This window comes from Eubalaena glacialis, chromosome 2 (assembly GCF_028564815.1).
Source record: "Eubalaena glacialis isolate mEubGla1 chromosome 2, mEubGla1.1.hap2.+ XY, whole genome shotgun sequence".
Classification (NCBI taxonomy): Eukaryota; Metazoa; Chordata; class Mammalia; order Artiodactyla; family Balaenidae; genus Eubalaena; species Eubalaena glacialis.
Genome location: NC_083717.1, coordinates 72,206,060 through 72,222,614, shown reverse-complemented (window position 1 = coordinate 72,222,614; position 16,555 = coordinate 72,206,060). Strand labels below are relative to the sequence as shown.

At 38.2% G+C, this 16,555-nt stretch overlaps 1 protein-coding gene across 1 annotated transcript in view; it reads right to left on the bottom strand.

The window, feature by feature from the left end:
- Nucleotides 1-16,555, bottom strand: part of HERC1 (HECT and RLD domain containing E3 ubiquitin protein ligase family member 1) — a 227,242-nt gene that overhangs the window by 80,363 nt on the left and 130,324 nt on the right. The window contains exons 29-36 of the mRNA XM_061180215.1: nt 16,303-16,540; nt 15,966-16,150; nt 12,095-12,250; nt 10,108-10,214; nt 9,460-9,570; nt 6,202-6,378; nt 1,331-1,570; nt 856-939 (exon numbers count right to left, since the gene is read on the bottom strand). Coding sequence (XP_061036198.1) covers nt 856-939; nt 1,331-1,570; nt 6,202-6,378; nt 9,460-9,570; nt 10,108-10,214; nt 12,095-12,250; nt 15,966-16,150; nt 16,303-16,540 — 1,298 coding nt within the window. The remainder of the gene's footprint in view (nt 1-855; nt 940-1,330; nt 1,571-6,201; nt 6,379-9,459; nt 9,571-10,107; nt 10,215-12,094; nt 12,251-15,965; nt 16,151-16,302; nt 16,541-16,555) is intronic.

The window sequence follows — 16,555 nt, the reverse complement described above, 5'->3', positions numbered from 1 at the left end:
TCCAGTTCAGTTTTCTTGACCACCTGGTTCAAGAAGCAGTTCCCCTCTCTCATGAATGGCTAGCTTGAAATTATACCTCCTTGAAAATTTTAAAAATATATTAAAAGCCTAGAATAAATGGTAACTTTCATGGTTAGAATTTACCAAATCTAGCACTTCCATTATAGACACATTATATATGAGATGGCTTGAAAACTTTCTACTAAAAAATAACTACAAATTCCAGAGACCAGACCTAGGCTACTTTTACTTGACGTTATATCCTCAAGTAAAAGGATGGGGTAGAAAACAAATCAACCCACAGGGAGACCACAAAGAAGTTTCTCTCTAACTGGTTTTACATGAGGAGAAAAAAAAGTTTTTAGTGAGAGGGTATCTCTTTAATACTGTCCTCCTGAAGGTTTAAGGTTCAAATTTACACCATCTACAAGGTCTGAGAACCCTCTCAGCTGAATGAATGAAAGGCAGCTTCGCCATCGTAACTGAAACCTCCATTATTCACCTAATGGTATCTGATTACACTGAAGATTATTTTTAGATTTTTCTCTCATATGCACAACTGCCAATAAACCAGATTATCCCTAAACTATTTCCTATAATTCTTATAATTGCACACATGTTTGAAAGTTGACTCACTATATTCAAATTACCAGAATATCAAATAGTGCCTTAATAAAGAGGAAAGGCAACTTCTAAAAGTAATCTAACCTTCATCTGGAAGAGTAAATTATCTGAGCAAGTACTTTTAATAGTAGAAATACCTTATTATTTCTGTGAACTCTGATGTTAACAAATATTAATAAAAAATAACAAATATCCTTTATGCTTAATTATAAAGGTTTGAGGTTTCATTACCTTTTCCCCTGGGTTGCTACTATAGAACATTATGCATGGGTACAACTCTGCTGCATCCACATCTTCAAAAGCTAATTTGGGTTCCTATAGTGTGGCAGAGGTGATGGGAAAAAAAGGAAACAAAATTTTTTTTTAATTGACAATATCCAATACACATTAAGATTCAAAGCTCTTATGAGACAGAATAAGTTACTAGAGCCAAATCTCAATTAACTTGCTAACCTTGCTAAGGAAATTCCACATACAATAAATGATCTTAATTTGTTCCTCTGTTTCAACAATCTTCCTGGGATTTTACTATCTTTCTATTTTTTTTTTTTTTGGTGCTGATAAATTTTATAAGAACCGAAAGGTATTAGAGAAAAAGCAGAGAAGAGCAAATAATCTATAAACTGAATAGCTAGTACCTGAATAACTGAGTTGAGGATAAATAAAAACAGGAAAACATGCAATGCTTCTGAATGGGTTTCAGTACCTCTCCATTTTTCCCAAAGGAAATGGTCCTGGCTTCCATGTCTAACACACAGGTAATGAAATCTCCTTGAGTAAAGCTGGACAACGTCAGAGTCTGTTCTCCATTGTGATAGAGGTTACCACTGTAGGCCCGATAGAGCCACATATCCGAGGTAGTACGGTGGTTAAAGTCATGTACTGGCCAGCGAGAAACTCCAACACAGGTGCCTTCATTACCTCTGTTTTCCTTCACAATGTAAAACTAAAATGAAAGTGGTAATGTTCACTAATATTCAAAAAACTTGTTTATATACTATTAACTGTATAAAGCCATACTGGGGAATATGTTTGTAAATAATATTTATGCATTTATGAGAATATAAATAAACATATTTTCAGCTTAAGTGAAAATAACATACAAATGAAATAATTTCATGATTTTGTAAAGATTTTAAGACAAATTTAATCTTTACCTTGTAGAACATTTAGAATAACCTTTGAGTATTTATTTAAAATAAACAATTTTAACTTACATCTTAATTATGAAGCTGAGGAGGTACGTCCAGTCCAGAAAATTATTAATGGAAAGCTTCAATTCTTTATACAAATTTTCTAACTACTCTCTTGTGTATACTTCTGTGCAGAAAAGAGTTAATATAGCAGGCCTGAGACTGCTGTCTTTAAAAAGGCATGCTTGTTAACACTGGCCCTTGGCTAGTATCTGGGAATTCGACTTGTATACAGTTTCCTACACTGTTAGAAAACTTTCCCTAAATGATTCGGGTGGCTCACCAGGACAAGAATGTTTGAACAAACAATGTGGTTTACACTGAACACAAACTTTCCTTTTGGGAGCTGGAGTTTTGGTACATGCCAGGCAGAGGGTACCTTCATGATCAGTCTCCAGTAAAAATCTTGGAAACTAAGTCTCTAAGGGGGTTCCCTAAAACATCACACACATGTTGCTGCATTTTGTTGCTGGGACAAGAGTGCAGTCCATGTGACCCTTCATGGGAGGGAAAGAACATAAGGAAGCCTCCACGTGGATTCCTCCAGACGTCACCTGTGTCTTTTCTCCTTATTATCCAGTTATGTATCCTTACTACCCTGTTATAATAAACCCCAGTCATCATGAGTACAATGATAATACTGAGTCCTATGAGTCCTTCTATCAAATCTTTGAACATAGGGGTCATCTTCAGGACCTCTGACACAATGGTGGCAACATGAGCTTCACTAGAACAACTCTAAGTCATTAAAATATAATTATGTATTTGAGAAAGAGAGAGAGAACTGGGGAAAGGCAAAACTCTAGTGGCTATGGGGTTACACGTGTTATGAAGCAGCAGGTGAGTGGCTATCTGTTGTGAGAGGTAAAAGTTACCTATGGAATTCAAAAATAATAGATCCAACCCCAGGAGGGTTGGCTCACTGGGTCCCCTGGCTGCTTTTGGCCCTGTAAGCTAAAGTGAGGGGAAAAGAGCAGCCAGAAGAAAATTTGTGTTGTTCTCTCCTCTAGGTGGGAACAGAAAGAGAGCCCAAGCATTCCCACACATGGGCTTTGGACGGGCCAAAGAATGAAAATTAGCTTGCAGCTGCTCTCTTGTCCAGGTGGGAGGGGGAAAAGTTCAAAAATTCCTGAAGGTGAGTTAGGGGTAGACCAAAAATATTAGAAGTATGTGTTGCTCTTTCCTCCAAGTGAGAGGAGATAAGGTTATTTAAATCAGTTCCCAGGGCTGGAGTAAAACTTTAAATAGATGAAAGAAAGGAAGAAAGGGAGAAATGGAGAAAGGGAGAGAGAAAAGAAGAAAAGAAAAGAAAATACTCCAGCAATTTTCTTTAGCCTAGATGCTGTCACTGCTGTACCAGTGCCCTGGCCCAACCAATTAACCCTATAAATGCTAAATTTACTGCTAGGGGTCTGAGTAAACTTGAGATCTGAGGGAAAAGGGAAAAGTAAATTTTATAAAACAGCTTCGTTTTGTGGCTACTGCATCTGGATGTATGATAAAAAATGATGTAAAGTGTTGTATGCTTGTAACTTCATAAATACTAAGAGATCATCCTGATAAGTAAAAGCTGCAAAGGAAAAATGTCAGTGGCACACAACTTCCTTGCTTTTTGCCCCAGGTGAGTAGATTGGAACTTAAATTCTTTGAGTACTGGAAACAAAACAAGCCTCCATAACTGATGATTTTTTGTTATGATTTTTGCCTATTAGAACTGCTAGAAAAAAGGGAGACAAAATAAAAAGAGTAGCTATCTCCACATAGAAATATACTTTGAGAGTTTTAAAAAGCAGTTGTTAGTTGCCAATTAGTTCTTATAAAATCAGATGTCTGACCCTTAGAGGCTGATGATTTTCTAGCCTGAAATGCATATTTTTGAGTGGGTAAATTTGTACTCTAAGATTGAGAAGGCAAAAAGAGCTTAGGAAAGCCTTGCTTGTCACGTAGACTTAAAATGCAGCTGTCTGATCCTACAGCATTTAGGCTTTATTGCTGCCCCAAAAAGTTGCCAATTTTATAGAATCCTCAATTCACAGCTTCCAACTGCCTGGACCTGCCTCTAAGTTAAAACCTCATACTGTCTGCTATGGGCTGTTTCAACCCAACATGAGCTGTGTTCAACTAAAAGCAGGAACCAGCCTAATGAACAAAAATCAGACATGGGGACTGGTGAAGATTTAGTTGGTGCAGCCATAAAATGAAAACTTCATGGATTCTAGCTGGACTGTCCAGGTCTCTTATATATGCCCCTGGGAAAGGGCCTGTTCTTTTGATAGCCATCTAATTTGAGCTGCTGATTGGCTTTTTATTTCTGACATAGAAACTGACTACATTCCTAACTTTGATTCTTACCGAAAGCTGAAAGTTGGAGGAGGGCAAACCCAGGGTGCATGACCTCTATGTCCACTCTTATAACATACTGGACTCTTGACCTCTTCTTGGGGAGGTCTCACTGCTGTTGACTTATTATGTTCAGCTTTTTGGACTAGTAGTAGTTTGCAACAACAGACTGATAGCTTGATTCAATATCTGATACACATGCCTAGTAAGACAGTTTATTAAATGAAGCTCTCCCCAGAAAAAGACTGATCTTTCCTAGGCTGCTCACTGGATAAATGATTAGGATAAAAGGCATAGAAGGTTTTTGTAAACCTATTCTGGAAAACAATTTTTTTAATTGGGATTTTGTCCTGACCAACTGCTAACCTTTCTGGTTAAGTTGTATCAATATAAAAACATTTTTGTTAAAAAAAAAAGAAGTTTTCGTGTGGAAATTCTTTTGTCCCTCTTGCACCTAACCCTTCTGGACAAAAGGTCTAGACGAAGATAAAAAATGACTGAAAAAATCTGAAGTTATAATAACTAAATGGGAAACACTGATTTTAGAATAACGGTGGGGGCGGGGAGGGGGAGAAAATAAAACAACCCAGGCCCTGGGGAAGTGTGGAAGAAGAGGGAGGGCATAAATGATCACTGTTTTTTCGGAACTGCTCCTCCTCCCGGGGGAAAAAAAGCCATGCTGTCAAGAAGGCTGTTTTTTCTTTTCTTTTTTTTTTTTTAATAGATCTTTATTGGAGTATAATTACTTCACAATACTGTGTTAGTTTCTGTTGCACAACAAAGTGAATCAGCCACATGCATAGAGCACTTTAAATTCAAACTAACTTCTGAGTCTTATACCTGACAGGCTATAAGAAGCAGGGGGTGACCCCAGGTCCTGGAATTTTCACAGAACACCTCCAGATGTCATCCACACTCTTAAGGCAGATAAAATGATGTCACAGACAAACAAAACCATTTAACAAACTGTCCTTCAGAGGCAGTCCCTCTGAAACCAAGCACTCAATTAAATTACTTAGACTGCAATGGGAACAGAAGGTGGGAGGCCCCCTGATGAGAGATCACACTGGGGTCCTGTTAACTTGTTCTGCCTGACTACTGTATATCCTGATTAGGGATATCTTAACAATCATAAACTCATTTCCAGGGATACCACGTATGACCTCTGGAATTGTACTTTTTGTGTATGCACCCTATTCTGAACCCTGGACTGGCCAGAGTTGTGCTGTGCTAAATTTAAGGACAAAGTCACTTGACTTTTTAAGATAGACCTTTACAATTAATGAGATTTGTTTTAACTGGCTAAGTCTAAGACCCTTGAAGTCAGTACTGGAGGTCAGTCTCACCCTGCTTTCTGGGGTCCTACCAGATAATAATATTAATTTTATTGTAGAAACACTGTGGCCAAGAGCCAGCCAAGGAGGTGGACTGTGCAAAAAAAGAAGTAACACAGCAGAGATTGCTATCCTTAGAAATGTCTGCTTGCAATGTTGGTCCTTGGCTGGCACCTGGGAACTTGTCTGGTAAATAGTTCCCTACACTGATAAAAAATCTCCCTGACTGATATTGGTGGCTTATTGTGCTTAGACTGTATGACAATATGGTTTATGCTAAAAACCCGCTTTCTTTCTGGGAATCTAAAAAAGGCCAGGCATAGAGTATGTAACCGGCACTCAATAAAAATGTTGGGCACTCAGTCTCTAATACGCTCTCCCAGGAAGAAACATCACACATATGTTACTGCATTTTCATTGCTGGGTGTGCACTGTGTGACCCCTCATGGAAGGGATGATTATGATTTTTCAACCTTACACTTAAAAAAATTTTTGAGGTAATTTTACAATTACAGGAGAGTTACAAAAATAATACAGGGTTTCTGTATATTCTTCACTGAGTTTCCATTTATGTTAAAATCTTACATAGTAATAGAACATTTACATAAGATGATTTTTTTAATAGTCTTTCCATACGTTTTTTATAATAACCTAGGAGGAAAGTACTAAAAAATAAAATGCTTTTAAAAACTACTTGGAATTCTACGTACCTTCCACTGATAGCACCCAGAAGTTACTCCAGTTGATGCCAATCCATATCCTTTTCCTCCACTGCCATGAGTTAAAATCTGTCCATTCTCCACTATGCAACACTGAGCTTTCTCTGGGTCAAAGGATACTTCTTGAATAGGAAGATTCTCATCTTCTTCCTCCAACTCTCCCTGCTTCTACCAGAAAGGAAACTGGGTCAGTATTTTGAACTAACTCAGGTTCAGTTCCTGAGATCTCCTTGGGTTGATTCCACAAATATTTATTATCTACTATGTACCAGTTACTGTGCAGACCATGGAACACAATCATACATACAGCATGGTCCCTGCCCATGAAGAGCTTACAGCTCAGTCAGGGGACAGAGAGACAAATAAATAACACCAGTATTGTAGTGAGAGAATAAAAGAAGTTACATGATAGGTATAGCAGAAACATGTAAGTGTAAGTTTCTAACCAGGCTTGGGAAGGATAAGGTAAGCATTCAAAAGAGGATGACTTCTGAGCTGAATCCTGAATGATGAGAAGGCATTAAGCAGCCAATCAAAGTACAGAAAGAAATTTAAGACAGTATGTACAGCATGTGCCAAGTCATGGAGGAGAAACAGAGTTCACTGATTTAAAGAATTGCAAGCAGTATGGAGTATCTGGAGGATGAGACTGAAAGAGAACAAGGAACTAGAAAGAGAAGAAGGAACAAAATCATGGAAGGCCTTCAATGCCATTCTAAGTTTAATCTTTACTCTAGGCAATAGGGAGTGCCTACACAGAATGATTTATACAGAGGAACTACTATCAGATCTATGTTTTATAAACATTGTTTTACCAGGAGTATACAGGATGAAAGCAGGGAGAACAATCAGGAGTTTACTGCAAGAGTTCAGGTAAGAAATACTGAGGACTTAAATTCATTCATTTGCTCAATGGGTATTTAATAAGCATCTACTATGTACCAGGCACTATACCAGGTCCTATATACTCAGCAGTATACTAGACAGATAAGGCCTCTGCTCTCATAGAACTTATATTTTAGAAGGTGGAGATAGAAAATAAACAAGGAAATAGCAGGTAATAAGTGCTATGATGAAATCAAAAAAGGTGATGTGATAAAGACTGTGTGGCAACTGACTCTAGATTGAGGATCAGGAAAGGACAATGAAGAAGTGATAATTAAGTTGAGACATGAATAATAAGTTGACTTCTGAGAAACATATCTGAGAGAAGTATTCTAGGCAGAGAGAATAGCTGACACAAAGCCCAAAGGAAGGAACAAGCTTAGTGTGTTCAAGAAACAGGAAGAAGGCAAGTTGTTCACAGTGTAGTGAGCAAAGAGGAGAGAACAAGGAGTTCTAGAATTTATCCCAAGAATGATTAAAAACCACTGGTGGGTTTTTTTTTTTTTTTTTTAATTATTAGCACCTTTAATTATTATTTTTTATTTATTTATTTATTTATTTATTTATTTATTTGGCTGTGTTCGGTCTTCGTTTCTGTGCGAGGGCTTCCTCTAGCTGCGGCAAGCGGGGGCCACTCTTCATCGCGGTGCGCGGGCCTCTCACTATCGTGGCCTCTCTTGTTGCGGAGCACAGGCTCCAGACGCGCAGGCTCAGTAGTTGTGGCTCACGGGCCCAGCTGCTCCGCGGCATGTGGGATCTTCCCAGACCAGGGCTCGAACCCGTGTCCCCTGCATTAGCAGGCAGATTCTCAACCACTGCGCCACCAGGGAAGCCCCCACTGGTGGGTTTTTTAAGCAGAGGACGAACATGCTCTGATTTACAATGTTAAAAGATCACACTGGATCCTGTGTAGAGAATGGACTATAGCGAGTTAACAATGGAAGCAGAAAGACCAGTTAGGAGAATATTGCGTAATCCAGGCCAGAGATGGTAGTGGCTTGGAGTAGGGTGATGGCAGAGGAATGAGGAGGTGGAAAATTCAAGTTAAGTCTTAACAGAGAAGTCAACAGGACTTGGAGATTGTATGGACAGAGAAAATGTGGGTGTGTGTGATAGAAAGAGAGGAGTCAAGGATGACTCCTTGGTTTTTTGGTTGAGTCACTTACTGGGAAAGCCTGGGGAAGGAACAAGATGTAACAGAACTAAGGATGCTACTAAGTATGAGAGGCCTATTACACTATTATTCAAGTTGTAAGGCACGTAGAAGATGGGTATATGTCTGGAATTCAGGAAAAATGTCAAAAAAGGAATTAAAAATCAATGGCATACGGATCTGAAAAAGGTTTGGCTGGCTACAGGAAATGGAATGGAAGTGACAGTTGAAGAAAAAAAGGGGTCTTGGGACCAAGCCTTGGGATACTCCAGCAGTTAGATTAAATAGAAGAGGAAGTATAAATAAAAGAGGATGAGAAGAGGCCATTGTACTGGGACAGAAGGAAAACCAGAAAAAGTGTGGAATCATGAAAACTAATAGAAAGATTAAGGTAGCTAGATGGATGGATTCAAGAACTATTTAGGAGGTAAAAATCAATGAGTTCTAGGGACCACATGGGTGGGGACATTAGGAGAATTCCCAGGAATTCAGGTTTGAAAAGCTAGTTGAGTGTTAGTGCCACCAATAAAAATGGGATAGGAAGAAAAGGAGAAAGGTTTGAAGGAGAGACACCTGGGCTATCATTCAAGTTTGGAAGGCAGTGCATGTAGTGAAAATGGTCGTGGGTATGACTGAGACTGCTGGAAAAGCTAAAGACAGAACTCTGAGGAACACTGGAATTTGGGATGGAGGCAAGGAGAAAGTCACACCAAAGAAGAGATGCCTCCAGAGGGAATCAAGGATTGGCAGAGGGGATCTAGGAGAAAGTAGTGTTTTGAAAACAACAGAAGGCTAGAGTTTCCAGAGGTCAAGTAAGCTGTGGATAAAAAGCCGTACACTGTATTACCAATAACACCTACCTCTGTCATTTAATTTCAGTGCTTTGATGGAAGATAAACAATTGGGCTGAAGAGATAATGAAAAGTAAGGAAGTGACTTAAACATGTACAAGATTACTCTTCCCAGAAGCTTAGCAATGAAGGATGAGAGAATATAGGGAAGGCTTCATGGATAAAAAAGAAATTTAGAAGGGTGGGAATAAGAGATGTTTATAAACTGAGGGGAAAGAACCAGTGGAGAAGGAGACACAGTACAAAGAAGAGACTGAATAACTGACAGAACAAAGTCTCTCAAAGGAGAAAGGATCCAGAGACAGGTGACAAGATATTCACATGTCTGTCTAAAAATACCTTTTTGGAAGAATCAAGTACCTGTAATTTTATTTCTTGTTCTTTTTCCTTTATCTGAATAGCATATTTGGCCTGAACAATGGGTGTCTCCCACATACAATCCGACAGGAGGGAAAACAGACGTTCAACAACCTATTTATTGAAGGAAAAAGAATGATAAAATTTGTAAAGGATCATTTTAACTATTTTTAGAAAAGATAAATCATGTAACTATAACATTAAGTCACATGTGAGATTAATTATACCGATGTCTGACAGCTACTTTGGGTGGATGCAAGTTAAATATCATTTTTTAGAAAGACCATTAACCCACTACAAAGTGGGTTCGACTGTCCTCATGTTGCCCCACTATATGGACCTCTGATGAGGCCATGCAGCCTCACATCTTTCTCTCTAGATGCCGAAACCTAGGAAGAAATTCCACAAATTTTCCTTTCTTTCTGACCTTGAAAGTATTCACTATACCACTACTCCTCACATCCCATAACTCACTTAATTTCTCTTTCTCCTTGCTTAGAGATGAAAAAATTTAAAAAGCAATCTCAGAAGTGGAAGTCGTGCTATTGAATAAATGATACATTTACAACTGAAGAGACCATGAGTTTAGATTTTCGGTGCATCATGTTGCACATGTAAAGAACATCTTCTAATAACTTTAAAAATAGAAACCTGGGCCATTTGATCATCTTCTACACCAGATTCACAAGCTGGTAGCACAGCCTCAAGGACATGAAGTGCAAGGAGCCTCGTTCTTAAGTTACCAACTAGAGGAATTCCTGGAGGGGGAAAAAGACATTTTCTCATTATAAATGTGACTTAAATTCAAAGTTTAAATAAACCTCTTGAAAAAAATCTCTGAGGCTGCTAAGTATTTAGGATGGAACAGACTTCACTTCAGCATATTATCACAAGAATTCTGGATTCATCCCATATCCATTAATGTATATGAATATCCATGTTTGTGTTTCAGTTTTTATGTATGTAAGGGAACAGCACTATAATAACTACCTGTGCCAAGTACTGTGCTATGCATTTCATACACATTAATAACTCTGTTGATCCTCACAAATCCTACATTATATCCCTATTTTACTGATGAGGAAACTGAGGCTCAGAGAAGTTAAGTAACTTGACCAAAGCCACACAGCTCAGTAGAGACAGAAGTAGAATTGTAAATGACAGGTCTGTTAATCTCTAAAGCTCAGATTTATCATCGCCTTTAATTGCTTCTGACTGCATCTATGCCCTGACGGCCTCACAGGGTTAATGGGGAGTAAGCAGTTTGTACTTTTCTAAAGTAAGCAAAGATACAGACAGGATACTGATGCTCTTTTTTCTATCCATCACTACAACACAACCAGTAGAAATAAATGAATATCTGATTTTTCTTCATACTCTAAGAACTTAATCAATATTACAGAAGGCTTACCTTATTAAAGGAGAAAAAAAGCTATTGTAAGTTATAATAGTTAAGAAAAACTATTGGGAAAATGAGTATAAACTTACTAGATATAAAGCTAAGATGTGTATTTACAGAAGAACCCTGGTTTGAACAACTGATCTGAAAATAGTAGTTACCTGTAAATGGCAGATCTTTTAAGAAAATAAGAGAAAGGTAAGGGCTCTTTTGAATAAACTGCTGTTTTATTTGCAGCACAGCTGATCAGTTTTGGAAATTCTTTAAATACTTTTAACAACAAATGAATTTCTTGCCAGAATTTGCTACCACAAAATGACTGGGATAATTCTGCTGTAACAACATTAACATTTAGTATGACTCCATTTTACTGTATTTTTGCAGTTAATAACTGCAGCTGTTACGTTAATAATAAGTTGTCTGTATTCTTTTTTTGTTTATGCCAATCTTAAAACAAAGATACAGGATCTGAATTTTTTAAAAATTGAATACACATTAAAAAAAGTAAAAAGAAACACCAATAAACTATATTGAGAGTGTACACATATAAAACAGCATGTACCATAGAAGACTATATTATGTTTCAGCACATTTAAGAAACACTAGGGATGATGAGGAAGTTCTGGAAATGGAGAGTAGTGATGGTTGAGCAACATTGTGAATGTACTTAATGTCACTGAATTGTACACTTAAGTGGTTAAAATGGTAAATTTTATTTTATGCATATTTATCACAATAAAAAAAAACAGATTAGGAAAGGACTGATAGTAACCTATGCAAGCAGACCAGACTTTTAGGCTAAGAACCAGGAATTAAGCTTATTATATAGAACTCTCATAGATAGCATACAATCAGAAGTTACAAATCAAGGCAACAGAAATCATATCATGATAAGAAAGAACAGACAAACTCCGATCTGCATTTTGATAATCCAAGAAGTAAACTCAAAATCTGTGTCAAATTATCATATTAAACAGGATGTTCTCTGCTTATTTTTATTATTGTAATCTGAACTAGAGCCAAGTTCTCTGCATTAAATCCATGATCTTCTCCAGTGCTACCTTCTATTATTAATTCCTCTCAATTTTTACTCCTGAGATTACTCTTCTTTCAATCGAATAAGTACTCATAAAACAAGAAAGAAAAGCCTTAAAATCAAGGTCAAGTATCCAATGTTGTTATCTGAATAAAACACACGTGATGTACAAAATACTGTAAAATAAGACAAAGGTCACATACCTGAAGAACATTTCTGAGATGCTATATTTAAAAGCACCTCTGTCCACTTTGGGGAAGCCATTTTTGACTGAATTGCTTTTGAAGATACAACTCTGCGAAGAAAAACTAGAAAATCCCCCAGATGCAGTTCGGCTGCGCGTTGTTTCCTAAGAGCAGCTAAAGAGTGAACAGACAAGTCTACGTTACAACCAAAAGCCAACAGGAAACGGTCTTATGTCAAATAACTTACACTTAGAGTGCAGTAAGCACACACCTAATTCAAAACCTAGGTTGTCAGTTAGCTGCTGAATTTTTAAAACTTAAAAAACAGGAGAAAGGTCAGAATATAAAGTCAAACATAACATCTTTTACAACTGTGTACAGTAACAATGAGCTTGCTAGAATAAAGTATGTGTACTTGGTTTTGTGCATTTTTCTTTTTTTACTGCTATTCTAAAAAGTAACAGTTCTCTATCCAAGTCTAGAGTTCTACTAGATAGAATTTGAGGGAGATGGTCTGTAAACCCCCTAAAATTGTATGAAAAACTGTCTGGGGAATTCCATGGCACTCCAGTGGTTAGGACTCGGCACTTTCACTGCTGAGGGCCTAGGTTCAATCCCTTGTTGGGGAACTAAGATCCCAGGAGCCACGCTGCATGGCCAAAAATAAAGTAAAATAAAATAAATGCCTCAAACTGAAAAATATTCTTTAAAAAAAAACAAACAAAACTGTGTCTGTGTGTGCATTTGACTAGTAAGAAAGTTGACAACTTTGATCACATTTTCAAAAAGTCCATCATCTGTCCACCACCTCCCCTACCCTCTGCCCCAGTCAAATTAAGAATTACATCTCAGGACTTCCCTGGTGGTCCAGTGGTTAAGAATCCGCCTTCCAAAGCAGGGGACATGGGTTCGATCGCTGGTCGGGGAACTAAGATCCCACATGCTGCAGGGCAACTAAGCCCACGTGCAGCAAACTACAGGGTTCATGCGCTCTGGAGCCTGCATGCCACAACTAGAGAGAAGCCTGCGCACCGCAACAAAAGATCCTGCGTGCTGCAACTAAGACCCGACGCAGCCAAAAATAGATGAATAAATATTAAAAAAAAAAAAAGAATTAATCTCTAAAAAAGACTTTGTGCTTTCATATTCTACAAAGAAACAAATTTCTAGGCCTGGGTCTGGTTTGCCTGACCTTAAACTCTATGTAAAGGATCTTTCCACAAACTTGCTCTAAACAATCATCCCAATTTTCCCACCAGTATCAACACTCTTATCACCTCTCTAATAGTTTCTCTCTAATAGCTTCCCTCCCCCCTGTACATTTTGAAGCCAAAGAACTTTCTGCTCTTCCTCTAACATGCCATGTTCTCATATCATCCAACAACTGTCATACCTCCCTAGCCTGGCTAAGACCCACTCAAAGCCTGGGTGAAGAAGTTTGCCAGTGGGGTAGATTCCCAGAATGTCAATCCCTAAGGGGCATTAAAACATGGAAAATCATAACAATTTGGACAGGCACTCCTTTCAGGGAGATCCTGGCACATCAAATTAAGAAATACACAGACAAATCACTTGTGATAGAGGGGAGACCACCCCCTGCCAAATGGCATGTCTGAATAGCCATTAATCTATCTTCATAGACATCTTTTTAACTGGAGGGCTTTTGTTTTGCTGAGATGGGTGTGCAGGTCTATGATAGAACTAACCTGCTAGGGATAATTAGAGAAAAAGCTAAGAGCTCCTTCTCTACATTTCCTCTTCACAGTACTCTACCTCTTCTTTACTTCTTTAGTCTTTGTTAATATCCAAACATTTATTATATTAGTTTGAAGAATATAAAATTATTAGTCTGCCCTAGGTACCTACATCTCACTCCAACCTTGTTCCTACACATTCCTTCAAAATCCAGTTCAAAGCTACCTCTTCCATGAAACTTTCTCTCTTGGTAGAGATCCCTGGGAAAATCTCTTTTAGGAGGCCTCCATCCTACCCCACTCTCACTCCCAGCAAGTATTTCTGTAACACGACACTAAATTAATTAAAGCCTGGAGACCTTAAATATAAAGCTGGTTAATACAACTTGATGATACAGTTTGTGTTTCAGTAACAGTACTACGTTTGAAATGAAGAGTACACCTTACTTTCAGTTAAGTATTTTAGAGAGTATGTGGAGTTATTAATACCTGGTCCACCTGCCTCTGAATGCCTGGCCACCACTGACTAGAATCTGTCTCACTCCCAGCCATCCCCATAAATAGAATGGGTGCAACCTGAGGGGAATGGATGTGGACTCAGTCTGCTGTTACACCTGCTGAGATTCATCACAGTTTCTTTTCTTACTGGATATGGAAGGATCCAGTTTTCTTGGGGAGCTATAGGCTGAGAAGTAAGTCTACTGTGTCTTCCCTGCCGTCCATATGTGCAGTACTCAACAGAGTGGTAAGAAACTACTACCTGAACAACCCTGTATCCCCAAACTGGATCTCAGGAAAAAGGGAGGTGGCATTAAAAGCCTGTTTTTATTTTATCATACCTTCTGAGTCTGCCCATGCTCTTTGTATAAGCAACATACTTGCTATATAAAGAAGAAGTAACTTGCCAGAGGTTCAGCCTCTGAAACCAAAAGCTAGCCCTAAATTAGACTCATACATCCTCCTAGATTCTGACCTAAGAGATTTAGCTATTTCTTCTGAGCTTATTGTATTACACTGTAATTATTTGTTTAAACATCTACCTTCCTCATTTCCCTAGAAGGTCCTTGAGGGCAGAGATAATGTTTTGTCATTTTTGTATCCCCAGCATATTCCTTTATCCACCCACCTATCTATACGGTATTAATATTAAATACTACTTTATTTATTTAAATATTATTTATTATAATATTCCAATATTAACATTAACATTCATTGAGCTCTTACTATGTGCTAGACACTGCTCTAAGTCCTTTACAAGTATTAAATTATTTAATTCTCACAACAGTCTTGGAAGGTTGGGTCTATTACTACTCTTATTTTTATCTATCTATCTATCTATCTATGTATCTATCTATCTGGTCCAGAAAGGATTTAATGGCTCCCAGAGCTTATTATGGTAATAAGACATCGAATAAATGACCTGTTTTAGACCTTTATTCCCTTAATATATAACAGACATGTATAGTAGTTCTCCTGTTCAGGGTTTACGTTCTACTGAAATACAATGTTCACTATAGTTTTTTTTTTTTTTTTTTCGGCTGCACCATGTGGCTTGCAGGATCTTAGTTTCCCAACCAGGGCTTGAACCTGCACCCTCAGCAGCAAAAGCACAGAGTCCTACCCACTGGACCACGAGGGAATTCCCACAATGTTCACTGTAGTTTTTAAAAGCTATAAGGAGATGACCATATTACAGCAAGCAAAAATTATTACGGCTAAGTATAATGAAGAATTTTTTAGTGACTAGAGAACAGAACAGCCTAGCAAGAAGTTCAGCTCCCCTAATTCTAATCCAATTCCCAAATATTAAAACCCTTGGTCCTGGGGGAACACTTAAAACAAGAATGCAACCCAAGAGATGGGCTGTCAGGATCAAATGCTACAAGAACAGAATCTGGGGAAATCAGTCACCTAGAACCTCTAAGTTCTAGAGCCACAACAGCCAAGGAGAGGCTGAACTTAGACACTGAGTGGTACAGTTGCTACATCAGGGTTAACCAACTCTAAGGAGAGGAAGTGCAGTCAGAGGTACCTCTAAACCATACATATTTGGAGAAAAAAGGGGTTTCTAAATGAACAAATAAAAATCCTCTCATGCCTCACAATAGAAAGAACTCTACATTCTAATGATATTCACACAATGTGGATTCAATAAATGCTTGTAAATAATGACAGAGAAAAAAGATTTAAGATACCTCTGAAGTCTCTCTTCTCAGTTTCTCCACTAGAGTCAATTTTCTTTTCTTCTTCATCCTCTTCTCCTTCTCCAAAAGAGGCCATAAGTAGTACACCGGCCTGGGACAACAAATTCTTCAACTGACTACAGAGTAGATCCAACAAAGATTGAACTACCTTGGGGCTCAGTTTATCAGCATAGGTCCTACATGAAATAACAGGAAAAAAATAAATGGTTAATTACACAGAAGGGCAAATGTGCTTAAACAAATGAAGGAGATTACGGTGAAATGGAAATCACTAAAATGTGAAAGACCAGGCCCCACACAGTTCTACCAAGACATCTACAATGCTCACCCTGTAGTGATGGCTAGAATCTGGAGCAATCTTGTACTAGCCACTTTTAAAGCTGTGCTTAGCTGGGAAACACCCGTTTTTGGCAACAACTGAAGAGGTTGTCCTAGCATGGTGTCTGTGCCACACAATTGCGACAATACATTTAGCAGACCAGTGGAAATCGCCAAAGAAACATCTACTGGTTGATAGTGAACACTCAGGGCAAAAACTGTAACCAAAAGGAGACGCTGCTGGGCTTCTAAAAAGAAGAAAG